We start from the raw sequence: 12,039 nt of genomic DNA on the forward strand, positions 1-12,039 counted from the left end.
CAAGAGACTGAGCTGAATACAGCACCTCAGACTGAGGAAGTCTCTCGGATGAGAGACGAAACGTTTCTACATTTATTTGTTGTTTTGCTTTGTTTTGTTTTTTTTGAATGTCCAGAGGACCAGATTTAACTTTTTTAGACTAATGAATAAATATTAAAGGGAATAAAGCATGCAAGAGGAGCATTTGGGGTAAATGTAAACTGAACAATATTGTTTAGAAGGTCTCTAAGTTCCAATATTTCAAGGACAAAGGGAATGGTGGGCTTTTTGTTACTGGAGTGGATCACTCGGGTGGATAGTTTTGGGCAGATTTAAAAAAAATTAAACTTTAGCATGCTGATCAGCTGAGTGTGAGCATAAACAATATTCAATCCCTACTGCAACCCAAAGTAGTTCACCCCCACTAGTTGGATGTCATCTTTTCCGATGGTTAGCTGCTTTATCTAAGCATGATCTGGTAGTCAAGGAAAGTTTATTTTTTTGTTAAAGTATATTGTTAATATGTCTAAGGTGTTATACCTTACCTATTTAATTGAAAGTAAGATTAATTTTTAAGATTTGTAATTTAGGGTTTTTATTTTATGATGAATAAGGTTCCCGAACTTTTGTGGTTTTGTTCAGTTGGGTTTTAATCATTCAAAGACTCTCTCTCAAGAAAAAAAAGAGTCCAGGCAGGATGGAGTAGATAAAGAAAAGTTTCAGGAGTAATTTATGACAAAAGGGTGACAGCAAAGGTCAAAGGAAACATTTACAAGACAGCTGTGAGACCAGCTATGTTGTATGGTCTGGAGACAGAGACATTTGCAAAAAGACAGGAGACAGAACTGAAAGTAGAAGATGATGAGGTTCTCCTTAGGAGTGACAAGGATGGATAAAATTAGGAATGAGATCATCAGAGGTACAGCACAGGTTGAACAACTGGGAGATGAAGGTAGAGATGCCAGACTGAGATGGTTTGGACATGTCCAGAGGAAGGACAGTAGTTTGGACATGTGCAGAGGAGGGACAGTAGTTTAGACATGTGCAGAGGAGGAACAGTGGGCATAATAAGTAGAAGGATGTTAGAAATGCAGCTGTCAGGAAAAAACAAAGAGGACATATATGGATGCAGTTAGAGAGGACATGGAGGTAGTTGGAGTGAGGACAGAGGATGCAGAGGACAGAGTGAGAAGGAGGAGGTTGTGGCAATTCCTGAAGCGTTAAAAAAGAAAAAAGAAGAAGATATAAAGTTTAGGAAAAAATGTTTGAATGTAATAGCTGGATTATTTACATATTTAACATTATCAATCATAGTTTGATTTACTCATTAAAACGCCTAAAATATCTCAGTTCACACTGAAACGTGGAGGTCATGAAAGAAGCAAAGCATCTCAAAGAAGAAAACGGACTTTGTTTGTCTTTGTGCAGTTGGTGTCACATGGTTGGTCCAACTTGAGTCCTTCCACAGCGGGTACTTTCTGCTGTAAGCTTTCAGGAAGACTCTGCACACTGCACCTGCAGATGTTCAGCTTGTTCTGAAGTTAGCAAAATATATCTAGCATTTACTGTATTTACATTAGATCAGACGGTGTAGAGTTCTGATGCATCAAATGGGTTTTTATTGAAGTCTAATGATCAATCTAACAAGGTCTTTGTAGCAAAAAATGTGCTTCATTTTCAGGTTGTAACAGTTTGTTGTCAATACTAACAATAAGGCAGCAAAAAATGTCGGAGACTTCCCCGACTACAGGACAGGTTACCATGACACATGAAACCTTCAGAGTTGTCACCAGGTGCTTCACAGATTCTGTCTGCAACTCTATGAACACTGTTATCAACACTGCTTTTCTGCTGTTTCTCCTCCATACACAGATGTTTTGGTGAGAAAAGACATTGTGAAAAATTATTTTCTAAATGAAACTTTTTTTTTTTTAACTCAACTTAATAGATTTACACGAACTCAAAGAGATGTGAAATGTAGCAGCTTGTTTTGTTCAGGTCCAAGATCATTTTTTTGTGTCCTGAAACCACAACAGAGCTGTAAGTACAAATTATTTTTTCTACATCTCTGTTGCTTTGTCCTGATCTTCACATTAAACTTTGATTGTGTGCTGAAATGTTTAATACCTGACAGAAAGTTGAACATTTTGTCCAAAAACAGGTGCAATACATGAAAGACGCAATCCTTGGAGCATTAACCAATGAGGCTCACTTTGGACTGACTAATGTCCATCTGGGCACCCGTAGTTCACACAACAGATCAGAGCTTCAGTTTATTTATTAGGTATTATCCAAATACAATTTTTACTACAACTTGTAACAAAGTGAATCCTCAAAGCAAGTTGTAGTGAATACTACTTTTTGAAATGTGTTTTTGAGAACTTTCTGCTACCGTCTGCAGTCCAAGATCAGTGTTAATAAATCAGAAATAAACAAATATTTTCTGTTGTTTACATGAAGCATGACAGCCGACTGGTTATTTTAATGTGTTTCATCCAGAGCTGGTCTAGTTGGACAGCATGATTTCTGCTGTGCTGTGAGATCAACCTTCAGCCAAGTTAAGAATGTGTTTCTGTGATTTGATGCACCTTTAATGGTTCAGCCAAGATACTCAGTGTATTTTCATTAGAATCATTTGACTGATGATAAAACCAACTATAAAATGAGAAAAAAATGTTAGTTTTAAACAGCATCTGAAGTACTTTACTTCATAAGAATGTTCCAGAAATTAATTTACAGTTGAGTTTGAGAAAAAGTGGGCGTTATGCAAAACATGACATAGCTTGTAAAATACGAAACAACTTTTCTAAAGAGATAAGTCTTAATTATAATTATTAATTAATAATAATAATAATAATAATAATAATAAGGCTTTATAATCAAGATAATATGCAAAATGTCAACAAGAGTGTGTTTTAGGAATATTACAACAGAGTGTTTGTCACTCAGAAATAAATTGGAAGTTTTTTTGCTCCCCAGTTTAATGGATGTTTAGAATAAAGCTGTAAAACAATTTCATGAATAAAAATGTTTTCTTTAATGTAAAGGGCCAGTTTGCATTGGAGTAAAACCTATTATAGCCATGTGTTTTATAAACACCAACTTTATTATTCAGGAAGGGTTTAAAAGTAACAATTGTCTCAACATTTCTAGAAAGAGTTCAGCCGGAGAACAATAATAATGACAGAAACTTTATTTATAGGAGCTTGAGAGCACAGTTGGTTCACTTCTTGATTTTAGACTTGAAATTCTATTTTTACATTTTTTTAATCTAATTTCCCCATTTAATCTGATTATAGTTTTAATTTTCTTCCTAATTCTTTTTCTTCTGAGTGACCTTAAGACCCTGTAATAACACACCGTTTAGACAAGAGATGGAGTGCCGCTAAAAACATCACAGCTAAACTAATTTTTACAGAATCTGAAATGTTCGGCCCACAAACATCTAAAATCAAACTCAAACACCGTGTTGTGTTATTTAAGTTATTTAGTATGGTACTTAGATCATTCTATTGGAATCATACAAGTTTTTTGCTTTATTTTATTTATTTTTTGTCTGGCAGCACAGTGAATCAGCAAGAAGGTCACTGGTTCAAATCCCAGCCCAGGACCTTTCTGGGTGGAGTTTGCATGTTCTCTCCGTGCATACGTGGAGAAGGGGTTCTCTGCAGACCAAAAGTGGGCGTTTCTGGAGAAAAGGTGTTTCTAGAGGACAAACACTGATTGGCTAGCTTTATTTGCTGCTCTTTAGGTAAGTTAAGTCAGCTCTTTTTTAAAATGAAGGTTTCTAAGAACCAGCGTTATATCTGCTGTCAAACACAAGAAGATTCTCTTGTGTTCTTGGTTGTAGCTGCACCTGACACAGGTTGGCTTGAGTGTGGTCTGGGTACAATGAAATATGAAGCATCTGAAGCGAAACCTGCTCTCATTTGTCCAAAAAGTCTGGTCTCAGTTAAAGATCATGAGTCCTGTAACGAGATAATGGCCCAAAACAAAAGCTAAAAACAACATTTGCTCTTTAGAAGTTCTTCTATGAGATGTGATCTATGAAAGGAGCTGAAACATGGAGTAGGATTGACCCTTAAAATGTGAGACAGCTGAGGAAGTTAACCAGTAAACAGAAATACCTGCTCCAGTTGCAGAAATCATAAAGAAACTGTCAATCACTCATCTGCAGCGACTGATTTAAAAGGTCGAACAAGAAAATGTGAAGTTAAAGGAAACATCCTTTGTCCCAAGTCCAGTTTAAGTATCATTAATGTTTTGGTTACTTCATTTTTCTGTATTTATGAATTGATTGTAACTATTTTCACATTATTCAACAACCAAAACTGATTTTGTTTTTAATGTAATGGCTAGGTATTAAAAAAACAAACATTTAGCCCTCCCCACTACCCATTTATATTGCTCTTATTTTGAAATGTAACAGGAAGTTCTGTGTTAACAGAGGCGGAAAGAGAAGTTATGGAGACACCGCTAATGTTGAACTGGTCAACACCATAAACATAATATATCTGTGGTTAACACAAACGCCTTTTTTCTTATTGTCCAATCAGATGTGGACCTCTAGATACACCTTCCATATTTGTCTGCAGAGATACCTACTTGCATGAGTGAGTTTTCTCCAGGTACTCCAGTTTCCTCCCACAGATCAAAAACATGAATGTTAGACTGATTGGTCACTCTAAATTTTCTCTAGGTGTGAGTGAGAGAGTGAATGGTTATTTGTCTCGTTTGTCTCTATGTGTCCCTGTGATGGACTGGAGACATGTCCAGGGTGTCCCCCACTTCTTGCAGTGACTGCTGGACATGGGCACCAGTGACCCCTGCGACCCAGAAAGGAAGAAATGGGTAAAGATAATGGATGGCTGGATGGATGGCTGGATGGCTGGATGGATGGCTGGATGGATGGATGGATGGATTTTTTTGTCTTACATAAATGAAGCACCTAAAATAATTTTAGAAAACAGTTGTCTGTTTAACTGGATGGACTTTGTGATAAAATGTGTGGGCCTCGGCCTCGCCAGCCCCCCTCATAGCTGCGCCACTGTTTCCAGCAGGAATGATCATTGTAAGTGTGTAAATGCGAGTCAGTGTGTCTCAGAACGGTTCCACTGATATATTTGTTTGTAGAAAACACGCAGTCATGTTTTGGTTGTTGTATGAACGAGCACGTTGACGGATGAATGCACTGAAGTCTCCCGGCCATGAACTCCAACTCTGAGTCTCTTTCTTCTGAGTGTTAAATGAAGCGTCACTCTTCAGTGTGATACCAGTCTGTTCTAGTCCTTCTCCAAGGTTGTCCATGTTGTGCATAAAGCTTGACCTGCAGGTTGTGGTTCCAGCACAGAGCTGAGCAGCTCCTCGTCATGTGGCTGCTCAGACAGAGTTTTGACTCTTTGCAGAGTGAAGGTGAGAAAGACGAGCTGACATATCGGAGCCCCAGGAGCGTCAGGGCGGAGCTGCTGGGGTCTCAGTTTGTGATCTTCAACACTGGCTGGTCTTCTCAGGGCTGACAAAGCTCTCTTGCTCCTTCTCTGCTGCGTTAACATGGGCCTGCGTCTCTCGGCTGCTCTTCTTGTTCTCCTGAGCGGCCATGTTGTTGATTCGTGTGCCCTGCAGGTGGCGCTGCCGCTCCTCGCTGTGCCACATGCCGTAACCAAAGTAGATGAGAAACCCTGCACAGATGAAGAGAGCGGACACGACAGCTTCACATCTTCACTACTTCATGTATAAAACAAGTTTAAACCACCAGCTGCTACAGAGGTTTAAAGAGGACAAAGCCTCAGAACAGACTGCTATGACCTGTCTGATGCTGGAAAAACCCAAAAAATAACTTGGGGGGGGGGGGGGGGGGCAAGGTAAATGGTAAATAGACTGCACTTATATAGCTCCTTTCTATCTTATCAAGATACTCAAAACACTTTACACTACAATCTGTGCCTCATTTACCCATTCATGCAGCACTACTACATCTACTGTATATGCCACAAGATCACAAGGGAACTTGATGGCTCAGTACGATCAACCTCCTCCTCCTCCTCCTCCTCTTCTTCTTCTTCTTCTTTTGGCTTTTCCCTCTTCAGGGATTGCCACAGCGAGTCATCCTCCTCCATCTCTGTCCTCACTCCAACTACCTCCATGTCCTCTCCAACTGCATCCATATATCTCCTCTTTGTCTTTTTCCTGGCAGCTGCATTTCTACCATCCTTCTACCAATATACCCACTGTCCCTCCTCTGGACATGTCCAAACCATCTCAGTCTGGTCTCTCTAACTTTATCTCCCAGTTGTTCAACCTGTGCTGTACCTCTGATGATCTCATTCCTAAACTCATCCATCCTTGTCTTTCCTAAGGAGAACCTCAACATCTTAATTCCTGCCACTTCCAGTTCTTTCTCTTGTCTTTTTGTCCATGTCTCTGTCTCCAGACCATACATCATGGTCTCACCACTGTCTTGTAAACTTTTCTTTTGACCTTTGTTTGCTGACATCCATTTGTCACAAATCACTCCTGAAACTTTTCTCCATCCACTCCAACCTGCCTGGACTCTTTTCTTCTAGGGTCAGAGTCTTTGGCTCCTACTAAACAGACATACAGAGGACCGAGCAGGCTCCACATCTATAATCTATAAAATTACAAGAAGCCTGACAATCACTGCCCCAGACAGCAAACAGCCTTGTGATGTGACTCTCTGTAACATGTGTCCAACATGGCTGACGGTCTTCAAAAGGTGTGCAGCAGCTCATGTACGGTAGATGTTTGATGAACTCACCTGCTGCCATCCACACTGAGAAACGGATCCAGGTGTCTCCACTCAGCTGAACCATGAGGTAAATATTAACAAAAACACTCAGAATAGGCAGAAAAGGAAGGAGGGGTACCTGTGATGACAAAAACCACACAAGCCATTAAGTTTAATGAGCTACAAGTATGGCAAGCAGTTTGTGTATTTATTCAATCTCTTTGATGTGGTCATTTTGGCCCTTCAGTTCACTTCACTGCATTAGTTGCACTTTAGATTGTGGCAGATCAGTAAACACTCTTACTAGTTACACTTTTTGCTAACTAGTTGGAGCAGAAGTTATACTAGTCAACCACTTGTTGACTAGTGACTGTCAAATATGTGCAGTGACACGTGCAACCTTAAAATTTAACAAGTCAACCATCCATCCAGCTGTCCATCATCCATCTATCCACCCATCCATCCATCACCCATCCATCCATTCATCGATCCATCCATCCATCTATCCATCCATCCAGCCATCACCCATCCATCCATCCATCCATTCATCCATCTATTTTTTTTACTCGCTTTTCTTGTTTGAGTCACAGAGAACTGGTATCCATGTCCAGCAGTCACTGTGTGAGAGGCAAGGGACACCTGGACATGTCTCTAGTCCATCACAGGGACACATAGAGACAAATGAGACAAACAACCATTCACTTTCTCCCTCACACTTAGCGACAATTTAGAGTTACCAATCAGCCAAACATGCATGTTTTTGGTCTGTGAGGCGACAGCTGTAACCACTATACCACTGTACCACTACTAGTAAACATTTAAATGCTCACTAGTCAGATAGTTGACAAATTTTCATAATTTCTAGTTAGCTAATACATTTGATGGTAGTGGTGGGGCAGAGGTTAGAGAAGGTGGCCCTGTGATCAGAAGGTCGTTGGTTCAACTCCCCGGACCAACAACATCAAAATGTGGGTGTGAAAGGTGAAACACCCACACCTGCCTCCACCCTCATTTGTCCCACTCTGGCCCCCTGAGCAAGGCCCTTAACCCCCACAGCTGCTCCCAAACAGGTCTCTCTTGAAAATGAGTCCTCCTGACCCAGTGAGAATGGCTGTATAGCTGTATAACAGGCCATCTTTGTGAAAAGAAATCGTCCATCATTAAACAGGGGTGGAGGCCTCCGGGTTCAACTGTCCCCCTCTTACAATGCTGTGATTGCTAGTATCACTCAGCCCTCTGTGAGTAGTAAACAGCCATCAGTGTGCTAATGATCCATTGTTAGGCTGATGGTCCTTCTTGAGTATGTGATCAGCTGGTTTTGGTTGTCAGCAGCAAAACTGGTTGATCCACTCTGAGATGGTGCTATTTAAGAGACTGAGCTGAATACAGCTCCTCAGACTGAGGAAGTCTCTCGGATGAGAGACGAAACGTTTCTACATTTTTTTGTTGATTTGCTTTGTTTTGTTTTTTTGAATGTCCAGAGGACCAGATTTAACTTTTTTAGATTTTTCTACCTGGATTATTGAGCATGCATCAGGAAACTTGGGCTATCCTTGTCCCCTCTGGTCCGGATGACATGGCATCCCAGTGTTCCATAAAGAACTTCAAATCGTGACTCATCTGACCACAGAACAGTCTTCTATTTTGCCACACTCCATTTTAAATGACCGCTGGCCCAGTGCAAATGTCTGAGCTTGTGGAGCTTGCTTAGAAATGGCTTCCTCTTTGCACTGTAGAGTTTCAGCTGGCAACGGCGGATGGCACGGTGGATTGTGTTCACTGACAATGCTTTCTGGAAGTATTCCTGAGCCCATTCTGTTATTTCCTTGACAGTGGCATTCCTGTTTCATGTGCAGTGACATTTAAGGGCCCGGAGATCACGAGCATCCAGTAGAGTTTTATGGCATTGACCCTTACGCACAGCGATTGTTCCAGATTCTCTGAATCTTTGGATGATGTTATGCACGGTTAATGATGATAACTTAAAAGTCTTTGCTTATTTACTCTGGGTAACACCATTCTGGTATTGTTGCACTATCTTTCTGCGCAATAATGGTGGAATTGGTGATCCTCTTAACATTTTGGCTTCTGAGTGACACTGACACTCTGAGAAGCTCTTTTTATACCCAATCATGTTGTCAGCTGATCTAATTAGTGTTAATTGGTCTTCCAGCTGTTCGTTATACGTTCAATTTCCTTTTTCCAGCCACTTATTGCTACTTGTCCCAACTTTTTTGGGATTTGTTGACAGTGTGAAATTTTGAATAAACATATTTTTCCTTTTAAAATGTTACATTTACTCAGATTAAACTTTTGATATGTCATCTGTTATATTACAAATAAAATATTGACATTTGCCATCTCCACATCATTGCATTCAGTTTTTATTCACAATTTGTTTAGTGTCCCAACTTTTTTGGAATCCGGTTTGTAAATAAAATTAATTAAAAATGTCTCCTAGTAAACTAATAAGGCCCAAAACATTTGCTAGTTGACTTGTGTCACAAAACGTGTCACTCAACTCAAATAATAATGCCCAAAATGCCCAATAATTGACTATATACTGTATATACATACATACATGCACACACACATACACACACACACACACACACACACACACATATATATACATATATATATATATATATATGATATGATATTTTTGGCCATTCTAGTCAACTAGTGATCTTATGAAATGTTGATTACGTAACCAGTAATCGCAAATTTGCAAACACCTGATAAGTGAAACTAAATTTAGCCTTACTAGTTAACTACTAATGTCTCAATTACTAAAGCTTTGAGGTCACTAGTTCATATTGTTGCACTAGTTGTCTTTTGAGTATAAATGTAATTTTAGTCATATGATCATTTTAAAATAAATAATGGGGAATAAAGGACTAGTGATGTCATGGATATGAATAAATACACAAACTTCTTGCCATGTAATAATGTGAATCCATAAGGCCTGAGTCTGTGCTCCACGCACCATGAAGGACACCTTGGTGGTCGTCTGAGGCTGCCTGCAGACCATGATGATGCAGCCACTGAACATGACGAGACACACGGACAAAAAGGCCAGGATCCACACCTCCAACCTAGAAATGGACTCGAGGTGGTATGTGGTGAAATAGCTGACAACACACACGAGCAGCACTGTGGTTGGAGAGCACACACACATCACGTTACAGTCTGGAGTCAGGAAGTGAACAGATCCCCAGTGAGATGCAGTTTTCATACCTAACAGGCTGATGGACATGTTGACCACGCTGGACGACTGCTCCGAAGGTAAGACAGGGGGGTGCAGGGCGGTCTGCAGGGTGGAGCTGCCTGCTCTCAGCATGTTCAGGTGTGACTCTGACTCAGTCAGTTCAGACTCCTCAGAGGACAAAACGTCTCTCCCAGGTTTACTCAAGGTGTGAGCTCCATCTGGCTGATACCTGAGGACAGAGCCATAAAAGATCTGTGCTGTGTTAACAGTTAGAAACATCAAAACACTGAAATGGCCACTAATGCTGCCCACAAAGATGGAAAGGAAGGAAAAAGAACAGAAAAACATCAAAGAAGCTCCTCAGACCCGTGGGCCTCCTAATTGGGCCCGTTTGTCAAATTAGCAAAGACATCCAAGAAATACAAAACAGGGAGAAGATCCCATATGTTGCTGGAGCATCTGAAGAACTCAAGATTATGTATGTTCTTCCATCAACAAACCTGTACACTTCAAACCTAACCTCAGACAGAGGCTGGTCCATCCCAGGGACAGAACCTCCAAACCCAAACTGCTGGTAGTGTCTGCGGGTCAGAGCAGTGAGTAGTGGTGGCTGTTCAATAGAGGGCACGAGGGCGCCACCCCACCACTCACAATATTACACTGCAGACTTAAAAAAAAAAAAAAGAAATAATAAAATTAAAATGTTTCAAAATATACAGTATGTATATATTTTTTTAGTTGTGAAAGATAATGTGTGTAAATAAATATATCGTCCAGGGCTGCACGGTGGCTCAACTGGTAGAGCTGCTGCCTCTCAGAGAGCAGGTTATCCTGGTTCGGGGACCTTTCTGCGTGGAATTTGCATGTTCTCTCCGTGCTGCGTGGGTTTTCTCCGAGTACTCCAGTTTCCTCCCACAGACCAAAAACATGCATGTTAGTTTGATTGGTAACTCTAAATTGTCCCTATGTGTGAGTGAGAGAGTGAATGTTTGTCTCTATGTGTCCCTGTGATGGACTGGAGACCTGTCCAGGGTGTACCCCACCTCTCGCACAGTGATTGCTGGACATGAGTGGATGGATGGATGGATGGATGGATGGATGGAAGATAAATATTTTATAGTTAATGATGAGTAAAGTTGTTTCTTTCAAAAACATTGTCTCTGATTGATAACATATTTTCACCCTGGGAGCGGTCCAGTCCATTGACTCTTGTTAAAAGTCGTACATTTGCAGTCAGCTCCTCTTTGTTACAAGAGATAGGAAGATTCTGGGCGCACCACTCAAGCGCCCTGAGTACAAATGTACTGTACGGCTCGTGCTTCCGGTCCTGCCGTCCCGGTACAGATTTATTTATTTATTCTTTTTTTGTTGTTGTCCTGGAATAGATTGTGCAATGACACTCACAACCAGGCTATGTATGAAATATTATTTAGCTGTCAGACAGCAGCACATTTAAAGAGGCGCAGCATTAATTTTGATCAGGCAGATAGTTGGGAGACCCGCTGCATTCGGCGCTGGGTTTGTTGATGCTGGCCAGGGTCCTGTGTAGAAAGTAGAGGACTGGAGCAGACCACCACCTCAAGCAACGTGGAAAATTCCAACGGCAGTCATCATTAATGTGCCTTATTTACTGTGTTTACACAGGTAAGGAATGAGTTACTAAAGTGAGCAGACGTGAGCAGACGTGAGCAGAAGTTAGCATGAGTGAGCGAACTGATGAGTCTGTGATGCGTGCATGTGTGTGGAATGTCTTGAACATATATATTTTGGTATATGTCTATTTTGGAGTTGTAGACCCCCCCCCCCCCACACACACACACACACACACACCCTCCCAGCCGCCACTGGCAGTGAGGACCATTCAGACCTTCATGTTGGAGAAACTAAACAACCACCCCACAGACTCATGGCTCAACATCGGGGAGCAGGTTTTCAGAACCAGACAGACGTCCACCTACATCTCAAGGATGAGGAACACTCTGCTGAGGAAAAAAATGTCCATATGTTGGACATTGAGGACAGGTGTTTGAGAGGGAGTGAAGGAAGATATTTTCATCAAACAAGACAAAAACAACTTTCAACAGAGGAGGAGGTCTCAGAGTTC

At 41.0% G+C, this 12,039-nt stretch overlaps 1 protein-coding gene across 1 annotated transcript in view; it reads right to left on the reverse strand.

The window, feature by feature from the left end:
• Nucleotides 1-4,852: 4,852 nt before the first annotated feature.
• The window catches only part of slc7a2 (solute carrier family 7 member 2), a 32,128-nt gene continuing 24,941 nt past the window's right edge, over nucleotides 4,853-12,039 (reverse strand). The window contains exons 9-12 of the mRNA XM_037675408.1: nucleotides 9,965-10,164; nucleotides 9,714-9,880; nucleotides 6,755-6,863; nucleotides 4,853-5,657 (exon numbers count right to left, since the gene is read on the reverse strand). Coding sequence (XP_037531336.1) covers nucleotides 5,467-5,657; nucleotides 6,755-6,863; nucleotides 9,714-9,880; nucleotides 9,965-10,164 — 667 coding nt within the window. The 3' untranslated portion in view covers nucleotides 4,853-5,466. The remainder of the gene's footprint in view (nucleotides 5,658-6,754; nucleotides 6,864-9,713; nucleotides 9,881-9,964; nucleotides 10,165-12,039) is intronic.

The sequence above is a fragment of the Nematolebias whitei genome, chromosome 4 (genome assembly GCF_014905685.2).
Source record: "Nematolebias whitei isolate Nwh7 chromosome 4, NemWhi1, whole genome shotgun sequence".
Lineage (NCBI taxonomy): Eukaryota > Metazoa > Chordata > Actinopteri > Cyprinodontiformes > Rivulidae > Nematolebias > Nematolebias whitei.